This window comes from Lotus japonicus, chromosome 4 (genome assembly GCF_012489685.1).
Source record: "Lotus japonicus ecotype B-129 chromosome 4, LjGifu_v1.2".
NCBI classification, from domain to species: domain Eukaryota; kingdom Viridiplantae; phylum Streptophyta; class Magnoliopsida; order Fabales; family Fabaceae; genus Lotus; species Lotus japonicus.
In genome coordinates, this window is record NC_080044.1 from 54,041,041 (window position 1) to 54,058,599 (window position 17,559).

General features: G+C 37.2%; 3 protein-coding genes across 3 annotated transcripts; 2 read left to right on the forward strand and 1 right to left on the reverse strand.

Annotated features, from left to right (window-relative positions):
• Positions 1-4,957: 4,957 nt before the first annotated feature.
• On the forward strand, positions 4,958-5,541 carry LOC130712959 (oleosin H2-like). Its single transcript, XM_057562770.1, has one exon. It carries the CDS (start codon positions 4,987-4,989, stop codon positions 5,539-5,541), a length of 555 nt encoding a protein of 184 aa, XP_057418753.1. The 5' UTR covers positions 4,958-4,986.
• Positions 5,542-8,811: 3,270 nt separating this feature from the next.
• On the forward strand, positions 8,812-9,585 carry LOC130712960 (uncharacterized). The gene has a single exon (XM_057562771.1). The coding sequence runs from the start codon at positions 8,812-8,814 to the stop codon at positions 9,583-9,585; it is 774 nt and encodes a 257-aa protein (XP_057418754.1).
• Positions 9,586-10,748: 1,163 nt separating this feature from the next.
• LOC130712961 (uncharacterized) lies at positions 10,749-16,506 on the reverse strand. Its single transcript, XM_057562772.1, has 5 exons — positions 16,179-16,506; positions 15,888-16,118; positions 15,464-15,665; positions 12,030-12,127; positions 10,749-10,783 (listed from the first exon to the last, which is right to left on the reverse strand). Exons 1-5 carry the CDS (start codon positions 16,504-16,506, stop codon positions 10,749-10,751), a joined length of 894 nt encoding a protein of 297 aa, XP_057418755.1.
• Positions 16,507-17,559: the final 1,053 nt, after the last annotated feature.

The following is a 17,559-nucleotide window of genomic DNA, read 5'->3' on the forward strand; positions in this document are numbered from 1 at the left end:
TTCGTGTTGGTTTTAATCTAACGCTTAACTTGACGGAGAGCGTTAGGATACATTAGTTATTCATATTATTCTAGAAAATATTCTATTACTATTCTTTATTTATTTTTAAAGGCCAAAAGAAGATGCATATAAGATAGCATAAGGGTACTATTCTTTATACTTAATTAATTTGTTCTTAAGTAATCTTTTAGAATATTCCTTATAATCATGTCATTATAAATGAATCCATCTTGATCTCTCACAATTATGGTGTATTTAATTAGTGCAAATAACCAAAAGAATTCTTATGTGTGTCGAGATACAAACAGAGCTGGGATGGTTTATTTATCACGGCAAATAGTTAAAAACTGCCGCTATAAAACCTATATGTGTAGATGATATATGCACTGTTTGTGTGGCTCAGAGAAAAAGCGGGTATGGCTTTCTGAACTTGTTGTTTCAAAACTATGAATAAATGCATGCAATAGTTGCCTATAATTTTCAGAATCCATCATTCAAACCTATCAATCTAGAATTCACTCTGCACTAGGACGTGAAAAAGAAGCAAAGAGCAGGTGAAAATTTGCAGAGTGAGGTTTTAGAAAGGACAAGCATGTGAGGGGGTCCTAGCCTCTATTTAAGCCCCCGAAACAAATTCCTTATGTACACAACGGGTCCAGGGACTTGTATCTTTCGTGTTAATTATATAATATGGTTTCCACTTTCCAGTTTCCATGCTCCATCTCTCTGTCTATACTCAGAGACTCAAACATGTACTGATGTACTTGTTTCGTCACATTGTGGTCAAGAGAGACAAACAGGTCCATGGTCCAAATAGTATTCACGGACACTGTTATTGAGATATACGTGCACATGTGATGTGTCAATTTCATTCGTGTGTACTAAAAATATTCCAACTCTGAAAAAGGTACAGAACTCACGCTGTTTTTTTTTTTTGGTTAAAAGAACTCAAGCTGCTAATCGTGTACTATGTGTTAGAGATCCAGTAGAGCCCAATTACTAAACTACTGGGCTAGAAGCCGGGAGGCCCAGAACAATTGTTTGAACCTAAATGGTTTAGATTATATTGAGGCGAAGTCATTTTGTTTTCTAGTTTCATGTTCTTTATTTTAACATTCCATTCTCGTCTCATCACCACACAAAAATATATTGTTCAGAAAGTTGAACGCCATCTTTTTTTTTTCTTTCAGCCAAACTACATTCAATAGACACACGTGCTTAAGGGCTTGGAGGTCAGTTGCAGGGCCGTGTATAGATAATTTGGGGCCTAAGGCAAAATTATCAAAGTTATTTTATTTTGACAAATTTTTTGAAGAGATTTAATGTATTATATAAATTATTAAGTTTATATTAATCTTCTAGGTTTTCGGAGCTGCGAAATCATTTGTTAGAGTTTTATAATGAAATATTTCTAACATTTCGCTTCAATAAATAAGATAGTTAATTATTCAATCTATCTTGTAACAATATTGTTGATTTAATCAATTTTAATTTTGAATAACTTCTTCTAGTAGTAGAAATCGTTATGAGGATTGTCACTAAAATTCGATAAACAATATATACATTTGGAAAAGAATCTAAAGTTTTAATAGAATTTGAAATGTAAGGAATGAAACACTTAGAGATTTTGCAACACTTTTTTTTGTATCTTATTTGATAATTCTCATCTAGGTAGAAACAAATAGAGAAAAAACAATGAGTTTTTTTTTTTTTAACTAACGATTACTTACGAGTAATCACAAATAATATTTTAATTTTTAAAATGTAAAAATAACAGGTATTTAATTTATTAGTTTTTGAAAAATGTAAATTTGATAATTTAAAACACTACTAATAACGGTTAAAGTTGCACTTCCACATTTCACTTTTGAGTTCCCACATTTCATTGACCATATTACAATTAAGATGATATGATTTTTCATTGTTCCATTATTTTTTTAAGTCTCAATTGAATATACTAATTAGGTAAAAAAAACTTTGGGGCCTTAAACAATTTTGGGGCCTTAGGCAATTGCCTAATTATTTAAAAGCTTTACACGGCCCTGGTCAGTTGTGTACCTCCCAAGTTAGCCCCCATGATAACCCGACTTATTGGATGAATTTACTATGAAGCCTAATAACTAGCACACATGCTTAAGGTTTGGAGGGTTGTTTGTACCTCTCGAGTTACCACCCATTTTGACCTAGCTTAGGGGATGAGCTTACTATGATGCCCAATAAGCACACACGTTTAAGGGTTTGAAGGGTTATGTACCTTCAGAGCATAGTTATGGAACTCATACCAGATTGGTCTGTCCGACCAATTTAACTATGAATCAGACTTGTGATCGGTCTGGTTGGTATATAAGTTTGATTGGACATGTTATCAATAAGACCAGACTCAGATTTCACAGAAAAAACCAGATGGTTCAACAAGTCAATATTGTGAGAAATAAAAAATGCACTGCTCAACAGTTTATTAAAAAGTGGAGCTAAGGGAGTTAAACATTGGCACTCATAGCTACAAAGTAGCATTGTTACCCGTAAGTCAAATATATTTCTCAGAACAGTTGCACATAATATATATATAATCATTAATTTTTCTTTCAAAATATTTCTTACTTTTATAAATATTATAATTAATATAAATTTGGTTGAAATCAATTGAACTTTATTGAGCTATTGACTCATCGACCTAATAGCTTATTCAAGTCGATGACTGATTCAAGTTATATAACATTGCTCACGAGGCATCATCTCTCATGAGCATGCTAGAGAGTGGAGTGACCAACGGATAGAAGCCATGAGGTCGTATTACAAGCAATAAATAATCGTTAGAAACCCGAAGACAATTAAGCTAATCATTAAATGTAATGATTGGTGAATACCTTAATAGTGACAAACACTCTTAATTTGTGGGGGTTAAAAATTAATTTATGGTGATTTTTAACGCTCACAAACTAAAAGTGTTCTGCAAACTTTTACATGATGGTTTGTGAGGGAGGGTTATAATGATGTTTCTATATTACCCAATGAATGAATGCCATGTTGTAAGTGAGTGTCATGTCATTGTAACTTTTGAAATCCCAAATATGGTCCCTAAGCTTTTAGTATTAAGAAATGAACCGTATTATATTAATTCAATTAAATTATCAAAAATTATTTTATGTTTTTAATCTTAATCTTATTTGGGGGTAAACTCTAATTTGGGGGTAAATTCTTTTTACCTAATTTCAGATCCCCAATCTACTGAGCCTTGTTCTTCATCCTCTTCTTTATCTTGTCGCGGTCGCGTTCATCTTCTCAATTGGGTTCTTTGTCTTCTTTTTCTGGACTGCTGTCGTTGTAATATGGCAACTCCCTTCCAATGTTCCAACGTTCTTTGTTTCAAAGTCTTTCTGAGATGTCTTGTAAAACTGTTCACGGATTTGGCAAATATGAATTTATGCATTTACAATAGAATTTTAATGTGTATTTGAATTGTTTATCTCTGGTTGTAGTTTAAAATGATCATTGTGGGGCTTTTCAGTTGCAATGGCGGGGTTCAAATAAAAACGAGTTTTCTTACTTCTACGAGTCATTCAAGTTCTTCACATGTTTGATACACCATGGAATTAGCTGGTTAGTGTCTTTTATTGGTACCCATGTAAATCACTTATATATACTATAATGCAATCAAAAAGGGTTTTCATTGGATTGCCCCAATTGCAAAGAAGGTGAGTCAAAAACACTCTTTTTCACCCCACTTTCTCCAGGTTTCATTGGCTGCTCCTTTAAACTGCTTCAAACCCGATCCCTGATTTGAATTGCTCTTACAATTCAAATTCCTTATGTTCATCATCAATCCCTTGACATCCTTCAAATCAATCACTGACCACTCTTCCTCTGAAATCTCTCTAAGCGTGGCACCAACGATCACATCTCTGGCCTCAATCTGAGCACCTTGAACTGCTGAAGCAAAGGAATGAATCGCAGCAGCGGTGGAGAGCCACCACCTGCCGCTAAAGAGAGCAAGAGGATGAAGCTAGAAAGATTTAGGGTTAATGAATTCTTCTTAATTCTTGTGAAATCTTATTTTAGTTTTTTTTTTTTAATTTCAAAAATAATTAATACATAAATGGTTTGGGCTAAACTACAAAATTTAAAATGTTTAAGGACTTAAATTTAGAATATAAAATTTTCTGGTGAAAGAGATGACATGGCATCCTAGCATCTTACTATTGGTCATTATAAGGGGGGCATGACTGATGTTTAAAACACAAACAATATTTTTAAGTTTTCCATATTTTTAAATAATTAATTCATTTGATATGAAATAAACCATATAATTATAGCAAAACGATTTGTAACCTAATAAGTAATAAGCCATGGAAAAAGCCTATAAGAGGATTAGGAATAGATCATGTCCACTCTAACACTAATCTTAGACCCATACTTAGTAGTGTAATCACCGAGTTTGGGACCTCCGTAGCTAAGTAGAACATTATGTAATGGTAGGTGATGTAATCTCTGCATGTTTGTAGTCACATATGCCAATTGTAGCATGTTACATGTAGTCACCATATTCACTTGGTATTTCTTTCACCTATTGTGGTTAAGCATTTGAAATCGAAATAATTAAGAAACCGATAACTAAGACAAACTATAAACTACTCCACCGATCAAGAAAACTCAAAAGGATGATGAGGATGAGGTTCAATTCACGAAGCCATGTAAGACAGACAACAGCATTCACCCCTCGATCAAATAACGATAAACCTCTTCTGAATTTTGCACCATCAAACGACATCTACCTCTCCCATGCAACCCTTCATCCCCTGTTCCTTAACCAAGTGTTCCTCACCCCTTCCCTACGTGTCATCACTTCCCTTCACCTTAAATTACTCTCATCACCTTCACCTAACCAACCCCATTCAATTCATACCCTCTTCTTCATTTTATTTTTCTCTCATCTCCTTGCAAATACCACAAGCAAGTAAGACTTAAAAAAGCTTGCATTCTCCTTCCATGGCAGAGCCTTATCAGCAAGAAGACTACTACTACAACCACACAGGCACCCAATCACGAACAGGGAAGCCAAATCCTACTACTTCTCAGGTTCTAGCACTCGCCACTCTTGTCCCATTCGGAGCTTCTCTCCTCATCCTCGCCGGCCTCACCCTTGCCGCCACCGTCATCGGCCTCACCATCACCGCCCCGCTCTTCGTCATCTTCAGCCCCATCTTGCTCCCGGCAGCCCTGCTCATCGGTTTAGCCGTCGCAGGGTTTGTAACATCTGGGGCATTCGGGGTCACCTCTCTCTCTTCGTTTGCTTGGCTGGCAAACTACCTCCGCCGCACGCGGTTGCTGGAGCGCCTCAAACCGCCGCTTCAGGCGGCTGCCGAGACCATGGCCCAGAGAGCTGGGGAAGTTGTTGAAAGTGTGGAGAGCAAAGCCCAGGAGATGGCCCAGGCGGCCCAGAGCGAGGCCCGTGACGATGGAAAAGCAGCCCAAACTGAGAGCAGGGTCAGAAAAACGGGCCTGGACGTCCAGAGTGATTCTCGTGAAGCAGCAAAAGCCTAGAATGCATCCTTGTGACATCTTTTCTTTTCTTGTGTTGCCTTTTTCTAAATTATGTTTCCTTTGTAGAGAAGTATGAAGTGCTTAGTGGGGAAAACAAATCAAATTATAAGGTTTCCTTTCCTTGACTATTGAAGGTTTGAGTGCATTGTACTAAAAACTGTTTGTAGACTACTTCTACGAATAAATTTTCAAGCCACATGGGTGATTCGAAAAAGTTATCTTCACTTATAAATAAATTATAACTAGTGTTTTTTATCCGCGCGTTGCACGCGAAATATGTCTATCGTATTTGATACATCAATTGATACCTTGATTATTAAAAATATGTTAAACAACGGATGAAATAGAAGAGTTAGAAATCCTAAGCAAAGTGGATATAAAGATTTCTCTTATTAGCCTGATCCAAATCAACAGGAACTCGTTTCACATTCTTCGTGAATATGAAGACAATAGCACAAATCATAGATATAAGGAATTGCCAACATATTAAACAACAACATATCCATTGAATTGACTTAGATCTCCAAATCACAATCTTGGTGGATTTTTTTATTAGTAGAGTATGACCTACATCACCAAAGTTCATTTTTTATAACCAAAAAATATGTGTGTATGTCCATGACCCTTATTTTTTGGCACCGTTATCTTATCAAATCCATCAGTGTGAGTACAAAAACAACACACTCACCAGCCTATACAATGAGTAGTAAATGCTATAAAATTAATAAGTAACCAAAAATGATTAATCTTTAAGGTTATGTGCTAACAGTCTATTGGAGATTAAGCTTCACATGTCATTGCACCTTCTCCACTTGAAGAATCTCAATCTTCCAAGAAAATTCACTTACAATCATCAATAGAGATGTATCTCATTTGGTAGTACACAAAACCTGCATATAACAATAAAATCCATGAAAATCATTTCCTTAGAGATCATTTGTTTAAATCTCAAGATTTATTCCCTTGTTGGGAGTCCTCATTTGAAATTCAAGTAAAAAATATTAGAAGCTGAGTAAAAAAATATAGAATATTAAGCAAAAATTAGTAACAGTCTTTTTCAGCTTGTTTAGTACAGAAAATTCATTAGTTAACTTTTAAAACAAATCTATTTCCGGTTAACAATGAAATTGTTTACAACTTTGACTTGTTTAGTCTATTTCCGGTTAACAATCTCATTTATTGCAGCGAAGGGTGCAAACGTTATAGTGAAGGGGGTAAAACAACAAATCTAGGTTTAGACTACCATAACCCTTATCACGACACAGTCAGATACTGCAACACAATAAATCACTGGACTAATCATAATAATAATGGGAAATAAATCTTGTAAGAACTCAAATAAAAAATGTAAGTCCATTAGAAAGTCAGGGGAAGAGCTAAAATTACCTCTTGAAGAGTAGCTCAAATCCAGCAAGTGGAAGCATGCAAGACATTGCTATCATCGTTAGAAAATCAAGGGGAAGAGCTCCCATCTTTTTTATGTTTGAAATCAAATCGAATGAGTTTCCAAAGTGAGAGAGTCAAATATAGTGCCAATCACTCTAAGGAAAAATAGAGGTTGGTACATGATGAGCTTTATAAAAATGTTTAGTATCATCCACAGGTTCTAAACTGTACTTATATGCTTTTAGAAAAACCTAAAGATATTTCATGGTAGATAGACAAAATCATCTCTAAAAGGGCATCTTTAATGGGTTCCCACCCATTTGATTGCATATTTATGTCTATCATATGATATTAATCTAATGTGTCGCAAAGTTTGCCCGTATTCAATAGTCAAAGTGATGCTATGAAAAACAAATATTGATAGGAAGTTAGTCCTATTCTGAATGGCTATAGGCGGATAAAATAGAATATTGGCTCATGCTTCAATAAACAGAGTGTATGTAATGAAAATCTTGTCGACCATAAATTGTAAGTCAGCACATTCCATAACTGTAAATGCTTAATCATGAATTTATACTGACCATTCATGTCATTCAATGGCCACCCGTGTAATCCTTCCATGCATCTTTCACAAATAAATCTAAAATTTAGAAACGTAATAAATAAAGATAGATAAAAACTACAAAAATCTAGCAAATCACAATAAAAACTCATAAAATCCTGAATTTATTAAAAATCCGAAAATTCAATAAAAATTAATTAATACTCTAAAAATAAATCAAAAATAAATTAAGATAAAATCAAGAAATAAAAAACCTGAATCCTAATCAAATCTAAAATTTAAAAATGTATTTTTTTATGAGAATTAACTTGAGAATGACACGTGCAATTATTTTTATGAGAATTAACGTGAGAATGACACGTCACTAAGAATTAACGTGGGAACGACACGTCACTAAATCAGTCTGATGGAAGTTCTTCTTTTCTAATATATATTGATGAGAGATAAGAGAATATGATAGGTGATGTGATAGGAAATGAAGAGAGAAATGAAAAGTGAAATGAATGAAAATGAGATGAAAGATAAAGTAAAATGTGAATGTATATATCAAATCTCAGGCCAATTAGGTGCAAATTGACCTTAAATTCAATTTAAGAAGTGAAGAAACTCACAAGACCAATAATGTTTTTGTATAGTCTTAGCTACTGAGTTTATCATGCTTTAATTTGGTAATATGAGTTATTAAGTCCTCTAGTGAAGTTGCAATATAGGATAAGATTCGATTTTTTTTTTATTATATATGTTATTTCAATTCAATTATATTGTGTTTGTCTATTATGTTTTCAATTTCATGTGGAGTAATTAACCACTACCATTGTTGTGTTTGTCTCTTATGCTTTCAATTTTATGTGGAGTAATTATCAATCTAATCTTATGTGGACAGGACTCGCCCAATAGCCTTGGTGGGCGAGTCCTCATGAGCTGACAAGACCACGAAGACCTAACCTGACGAAGGATAGCGAGTATACGTGTTAGGTTATGTATCCATGGCTCATTTGGGTTTACATCTCTTTAGGCCCAATAGACTAAACATCAGGCCCATATATAATATTCTAGGTCAGGAGTCAAGCCCCACTATAAAAGGCTTGACTCCAATGGAATAAAACATGTTTTATTTACTCTTTATTCATTGTCTATACGGCGCTAAACCCAAGGGGATAAACCCTTGATCGGAGAGGTCAGGTGCCGTGTAAGAACATTTTTGGCGCCCACCGTGGGGCTCGAGACAGTTCCCCTCAGTCCCACTAGAGAGAGAGCTGGCTGGTTTTACCAGGGCAGTGTTAGCAGCAAGACTTGTGGCGGAGCAGCAGGAAGCATCACCGATGGCAGGAGATCTGGGGAAAAATCCTGCCCTCCAGGAGATTCTGGACAAGTTGAATGATATGCGGAGAGCCAACGACGCGCTACAGGCTCAGGTGACGGAACTAACGAAGGACAGATCTGACCATCAGGTCTCTGACCGGAGAATGGCAGCAACGGTGGTCAACTTTCAACCGTTCGCGGTGGCCATCGCAGAGGTCGAGACCCCGGAGCACCTGAAGACCTTAGTGTTGGAACCTTACTCGGGAAACTCTGACCCGAAGGAGCACTTGGTTTATTTTAACACCAGAATGGTTATCGCCGGCGTAATTGACGCCGTCAAGTGCAAGCTCCTCCCCTCAACGTTCAGGAAATCAGCTATGACCTGGTTCACCACCCTACCCACCAGATCAATAGCAGAGTTCTCCACGAAGTTCCTGTCACAGTTCTCGGCGAGTAGATCTGAGCAAGTGACCATTGCAGAGCTGTTGTCGGTGATCCAGAAAGAAGGTGAGACGATTAAGAGCTACGTGTCTCGTTTCAATGAAGTTTCCGTTCACATGGAAGACTTAGTTCCAGCGGTGTGCGTTACGACTTTCAAAAACGACCTCTGTGAAGGACAGTTGAACGGGAACCTGACGCGCCACCCTGCCTCATCAATGGTGGAGATTCGGCAGCGAGCGCATAACTACATACTGGAGGAGGAAGACAACCGTCAGAAGAAAGGACGAGACATGTCCTCATCTAACAGCAAAGCATACCCACCCCCTGCTAACCTCCGTTTCTATTACAGTTAGAGTCAGGAAACTCATAGAAGGCAGGACCGCAACAAGTGGAGCACTCTTTTCTTCCTAGATTGGGAGTTTTTAACGAGGCTCCCCATTTTGATCTTTTGTCCCTTACATGCATGTGTAATTGACCTTCTATGAAATGGAACTTTTCTTTCAAGTATAATCTTAAGGTATCGCTTGCGCCATCCCCAGTTTTGATAATTGTTCAAACGACCGGCGACCCGCCGAATACGCAAGACTTGACACGGAAAGCGAGGTACATGTCGCGAAAACAAACTTGCATTTGCGCGCGGAAAGCATGCCCCTCACCGCGGAATCAAGCTCGCGACGTGACTCACAATAACGAATCGAACTAGCATTCGGATTGACTAAGAGCCAAATGAGTGTAGCCTGAAGCGAAAAGCTCGGGACATGTTGATGACCCGGGATTTAAGGCTATTTGCCTAGCTTATTTGCATGTAGTTTAGTATAATTTTTAGGATATTTCATTCACTTTAGGACACTTTAGGCTTATTTCATGCATTTTAATATTTTTATTAAGTTTTAGTATTTTTCTATATTTTATATTATTTTCTAGATATTATTAGAATTTATTTACTTTAATTTAGGATTAGATAAGTTTAATTTAAGTGTTATCTTATTTTTATCTTTATTTATTTTATAGTTATTTTAGGAGAAGATATCAGAAGAGATAGAAAAAAAGGAAAAAGAGAGAATTTCGCAGCTTTTAAGGTTCTGATGTTGTGTGCCGCGCTCCATGGTCTTACTGTGTACCCGCGCATCAGATCGCGCCACGTAGCAGCCCCTATTATCCAACGTCCAAACTCCTGAGGGTACACAGACTTACGGTGCGCGCAACTGCGCCTGATCATAAACGGCAGCAGAAAGGACAAAACAGGCCCAGATTACGAAAAATCACTATAAAATCAGTTTTTAACCTATTTTTGAGGGATCTTTTTCATCTTTTCTCTTCTTCTAAACCTAATAAACACTTGGGAGACTCTTGGAGGCAAGTTCTTGGTGGAAAGGAAGGCTAGGCCCTTGAGGGCCGGTGTCAGGGTCATCGAGGAGGTGACAGCTTCTTCGGACGTCCATGACTCTGTTCTATTTTGGGTTTTGCTTTTCTCTTTACCTATTTTTGTGTTGTGACTCTCTTTTGGTATTTGAAATTACTTAATTTGATTTTCTTTCTTGTTCATTATACCTTTATGCAATTATAAGCATGAATTTTCATTATTTAGTGTTTATCTCTACGTTTAATGCTTCTATTGGTCGATTGATAATTTTAAAGGTTTATATTAATTCGAAAATAGATTGGGAAATTGATATGAATTGATGTAGGCTTAGTTCACAGAAAGGGGGAAAATTCCTATGTCTTAGATTATTGATTCTCTTTGCGCGTTCATGTAACTTTTGGCAATATGATGTTTTTTTAGGATTTGCATGACAATTGAGAAGTTGGTATGAATTTAGTTAATGAGATGAACCACCCTTGCATCAGTCATCTTAAGAAAGACATGTCGTAGGTTGGGTTGAAGTTTACTAGGTGACAATAAGAGACATTAACCCTTAGGTATGAATATCATGAGTTGAGAATGAGGTCTAAACCAAGTGACTAGTCGGGATACTCACCTCTCTAGGATAGGATTATCTAGTTAGGAACTATTGAGATTTCTTGAGTGACAGTCAGAGATTCTATCCACTAGGACATGAACTTCTTAGGTTAGGAACAGAGCTTGGGAATGTCTTATCGAGTAGGTATTTACTATAATGCTCTTTTTCTGATCACTAGGGCTTAAGGAATTAAGGCTAGGTTCTTAATTGGTAGATTTACTTAGCTAAGGAATTAGTAGGTGAATAACTCTTATCAGCATCTTAAATGTTAACTTCATCTTAGACCATGAGCAATGGTTGGTTGAATTTTGTTTTGTTTACCCCTTCTCAACCACACATTTTCTCTTCCCAACACTCCACATCATCTTCTCTCTCCAATTCAACACTCATTCAACTTTTACCCACTCCAATAGTTTTACTTAACTCTCAACACCCTACCCCACCACTCACCCTACCCCACCACTTTTTTATTTCACATTTTTATTTAATTTTATATTTTTGTTTTTATGATTACATAAAATTACAATTATCGATTTAAATTAAATTAAAACAATAAACACTTAACAATTTAATTTTTTTTTTAAATATAGACTATAATTTATTTTATTTTCTTAACTTAAAATGCAAGACAACAAACTAAGCACACAACACACAAATAACGTAATTAGTACGATACAATCATCTTCAATCCTGAAACATTCCAAACTTTGCCCAGATGTGCTTCACTAGATCTGCTTGCAGTTCGTGATGAACATTTGAATCACGCAACTCGGATCTAGCACGCACATGATTTGCAAAAGCGGGTAACACCTCGGTCGAGTATGATTGCGGTGTACTAGATTCAATTTCCCCATATTGCTCAAAATCGGTCCAACGTTGCAAATATTTATCTCGTTCATCATCAACAATCATATTATGTAATATGATGCATGACCTCTGTAACACCCCGAATTTCGGGTGTCACTATAGTAACCTATTAAAGTAAATATGCAATATTTTCCAAAAGAATGTATAAACACGAGTATATTTTTTTTTCTTTTCAATGTACTTCCAAAACATGTCATGCATACTCCCAACTACAAAGGGATTTACATCAAGTCTTGAACAAGGCGAGTACCCGAAACCCCAAATATAAATTTCTAAAATCATTATGCAAGCTTAAACCAATAATGGTTAGCTCTCTAACCCAAGGCTCTAACCCTACACCCGACTCTATTCTTCAAGTCTTCCACAGTTCTTCAAGTTCTCCTCTCCGACTCGTACGAAGGTCAAGCTCCATCGAAGATTTTCCATCGCCTAATAGCGTTAAGCGCCCAAACAACAAATAGCAAACAGAAAGGGTTAACTCCATACAACTACCACATATAAAAGAGAAAATCATGCTATTCAAATTTGATTACTTAGCATGGTAAATAAACTAGCAATTCAACTCAAATTAGATGACAACTCATCCTATCGAATCATGAAATCAAATCATATATTTAACAGAATTAAACGATATGGTTTTAAAACAGATATTAACAAAACTTAACAACATAAACTAACTCGTGAATCGATAACTTAACAGTATAGATGTAGATCAAATTTCAAAAAAACCAACAATATAATCAATTCGAATATCAACAACCTCAACAATCTAACAACAAATCAGATATCAATAATCCTCAACAATATAACAATAAATCAGATATCAATAATTCTCAACCATATAACATCAAATCAACCAAAACATCAGAAGCAAATATTATTCCCCTATGATGCAACTATATGCTGCAACCAAAATGGATCGATCAATAACGTCTCGCAAGACGGGACAATCACGCGGGACCACACCCCACCTCATCGCCACTTTAGGACATCTCGCAAGATGGGACAATCACGCGGGACCACACCCCACCTCATCGCCACTGTATAACGTCTCGAAGGACAGGACAATCACGCGGGACCACACCCCACCTCATCGCCACTGTATAACGTCTCGAAGGACGAGACAATCACGCGGGACCACACCCCACCTCATCGCCACTGTATAACGTCTCGAAGGATGGGACAATCACGCGGGACCACACCCCACCTCATTGCCACTAAAAGCAAATCAAAACATCTCATCCAACTCAGTAGTCACTCAAACAACAATCCCAAATTCCATAATCAAATCAAGATAATCACATGTTATTCATATTATCGACAAACATAAATCAATTCAATGCATACCAGCTCAGTTCAATGACAGAAACCAGTAAACGGTCGAAGCCTCTCAGAAAACGGAGACACACGTCTCAATAAGTTCACTCGGCCGGAGCCTTCAGAAAACATTTGGCACAAGCCTCAGAAACAGTCAACATAAGCAAGCATACAACATTGAAAGCATACCAACATTTCAATCAATTGCCAATCAAGTTTAAACAACTTCATCTCAAACGCATGCAGTGCGATAAAAGCATGCAAGACTCAAAGACGCTCTAAAACTGAGTTACCCTTACCTTAGCCAATTTCTCCACCCAAGCTCAATTTCCCAGTCCAATCCAAAATAAAGCTCCCGAACTCAGCAAGTTCCTCGGGCGTCCTCCTCAGTTGTGAAACCTCACCAATTGCTCCAAAGTCTCTTTCCTCAACTCCACTCGTTCCAAACCTTAAGCAAAGTATCATTGCTTAGTCGCTAAGAAACAATACAACTAATAACACTATCAAAACCCGAAAAGAAGCTTTCGAAACTCTAGAGTTCGACATTTAGGCACGAATGGACAATAAGACATGTTTTCGCTAAAATGCGCATAACTCGAGTTACAGAACTCGGAATGACACGAAACCAACGCAAACATTTCGACAACGGAGAGGGCTACGCTATGGCTCAGGCCATATTAACCCAAAAATTATTTTTGGACACGGTACAGCTCCAACAAGTTTCGGCCACTTTAGAAAATAGGGTTTCCGAACTTTTTCTTCGATCTAATATAATTCCTAGGTATTCGTAGGTGATATCTAGGCCAGGAAAACTCTCAGAAATATTTAACGACTGAAAATACGACTTAGGGGTATTTTGGTCCAGAATTAATGACCAAAAACTCAAAGTTGAAATTCTGAAAAACAAAATTGATGGGGTTGTTCACAACGACGTTTATAGCACTTAATCTCAAGGGTTCTAAGCTTGGTTGCGACTTTTTGATAATAAAGTAAGCACATGTGAAGAAAATAAGGTTTTTGTCAGTTTTTCAGATCTACGACGACTCGGTGAAAATCCGAACGATCCGACAGGGATTATAGCATGTTGGGTTGTAGTAGAAGATAGTTGGAAAGAAAAATCGAGGTAATCAGACATTTTTACAAAAAGCTCAAAACTTTGAGCACAGAAATAGATAGAATAAGCCGACAGAAAGCAGAAATAGAAGTAGGATTAAGCATCCTTACCTCTGTGCCTACGCGTAGCTTCCGAAATCAGGACGATCGGGCAAGAATTGAAAAAGCTCAGCTCCTCTCTCTTTCTCTCTCTAGCTCTCGGCCACTCTTGGGAGAAAATGAGAAATTTCTCATTTTTTCCCATTTTATAGGTGAGGGGAAAATCCGAAAAATCGAGATTTCGCGGTTCCGGTCGTTTTGGTACTTTCATCTGCTGATAAAAATTGAGTATTCGGCGACAGAATGTCGATACTCAAATCAAGGTTCATCTAATTGAGGAAAACGTCTCAAAGACGGTGTGGGTCGATTTATGCCGAAAAACTACTTTTTGCAGTCGACGTCGGATGAAGAAACTTCCTTCAGGAAAAAGATCACAAACGTCGAAAGAAATGAGGCAGCGCGGATGGAAACTTCGTTAGAAGCTCCGAATAGAAAAACTCTTCATTCAGTGTCTTAGTTAAAGTCCCTGAGAAGTTAAAGTCTAGCTTCGACGAACTTCCGGGAAGCAAAACCTAACAAGCGTACAGTCCAGGGTTTCGTATCGAAACACTGGTCATGGGAAAAATACCTAGAGGTTCTTATTCTCCCTTCAATTCTAAAATTCTCTTAAACAGTGCTCTAGGAGCGGATATAGCCTTTTTCGGACACTCTCGACCATAGTCGGGTGCGAATATGGCTCGTGCTATTACTTAAGCTGACTACAGTGTCAACCTTAAACATAATCTGAACTTAATTATTATATAAATAGTTTTCGTGACTCGTAATATGATTCGAGTCATGAAAATAACATAAAACAATAAAATATAATTACTTAATTAATCAACACGACGAAAGTAAATAAATAATCTAATTATTTAATTCGGGTTCTTACAACCTCATAATGATACTCAAATCATCTATGTCCCACAAGCGAGCTGGTTCACGAATGATTTTAAAACGAGCTTGAAGAACTCCAAATGCACGTTCGATGTCCTTCCGACATCCCTCCTGAACTTTTGCAAATAACTTATCGGGTTCACTTTGAGGAAGTCTAATCGTTTTGACGAAAGTTGGATAAGAAGGATAGATACCATCAGCTAGATAGTATGCCATATTATAGGGACGTTGATTCACAAAGAAATTCACAGCTGGAGCCTTTCCCTGTTCCACGTCATCAAACACTGGTGACCGATCTAGAACGTTTATGTCGTTCAATGTTCCAGGACATCCAAAAAAGGCATGCCAGATCCATAGATCATGAGATGCAACTGCATCAAGAATAACTGTTGTGGTTCCCTTATCCCCTCTAGTAAATTGACCTTCCCATGCTTTAGGACAGTTTTTCCACTCCCAGTGCATGCAGTCAATACTCCCGATCATGCTTGGGAACCCCCGCATGTCACTAACATGTAGTATTCTTTGCAGGTCATCTTGGGTTGGTGCTCTCAGGTACTGTTGCTCATACAATCGTATGATTCCTTTACAGAATCTACGTAAACACTCCAATGTTGTAGTACCTCCAATTTTGATGTACTCATCGACCGCATCTGCTGCCACACCATTTGCTAACATTCGCTTTGCTGTGGTACATTTTGCTAAGGGTGATATACCTTCTTTATTGGCTGCATCAACTCGTTGGGTGAAGTAGTTATCACTGCTTGAAAGGTCCCCAACGATTCGAAGGAAAAATTGTTTTTGCATCCGGTACCGACGACGAAACATTGCATCGTCATATGTAGGCTCATTGGCAAAGTAGTCGTCAATTAGCCTCTGGTTTGCCGCTGCATGATCTCTACCGAGATATTTTCTACTACGAGGTGCAGTATCTTCCAATATTTTTCTTCGACGCTCTCTAAATCGGTTGAGTATATAAGCTTCTTCAATTTGACTATTTTGAATATATGCTGCAAGATCAAAAGGATTTTCTGATGGATCCATTTGTTGTGAAATTTGAAGTAGATTGGAAGAGATTTGGGATATTGGTACATCAATGGATCTATGAGTCCATATATATAAGTACATTGAATGGTGGACACTGGCGGATTTGAAATAAGTTATCAACTAGAATTAAATATCGGAAAAGGACAAGATTCGAATTGAGTGGTACATATTCAAACACAGTTACCCGAAAATTATTAAAGTCAAACACTACTGACTTGACACCACTTGAAAATTATTAAAGCAAACACTACAGACTTGACACCACTGGCGGATTTGAAATAAGTTATCAACTAGAGTTAATTATCGGAAAAGGACAAGATTCGAATTGAGTGGTACATATTCAAACACAGTTACCCGAAAATTATTAAAGCCAAACACTACTGACTTGACACCACTTGAAAATTATTAAAGCAAACACTACAGACTTGACACCACTGGCAGATTTGAAATAAGTTATCAACTACAGTTAATTATCGGAAAATGACAAGATTCGAATTGAGTGGTACATATTCAAACACAGTAACCGATACATTAAAGCAAACAGTACATACTGAACACAAGACTTGAAAATTATTAAAGCAAACACTACAGACTTCACACCACTGACAAGTTTGACCGAATACAGACAAAGACTCGTTTGAAATTAATTTCCAAATAGCTCTTCGGACAACTGCTTCAACAGCTCTTTCTTACGATCATCAAGATGCTCTGCGGAAGTTAGCTTTAGATACATACTAATTTTCTTAGCATTAGTCTTCTCTTTCATCGCATTAGTCTTCTCTTTCATCGCATTAGTCTTCTCTTTAATCAATTGGTTAGTCTCTACTTGCACCATGCTATCTTCTCCAATCGTTCAAGCTCTTTCTCCTTGAATTGTTTGTAATCATCCCACTCTTTGTCCACCTCCTCCAAGGCAGCTTCTCTAATTTTCTTTTTACTCTTTTTCTTAGCTGCCTCTCTACCCATTGGACGAGGAATTGATCTTATAGATTTTGAGCCACTTGCATCACTGTCGTGTGATCTCTTAGATCCACTAATTCCCGAGCCACC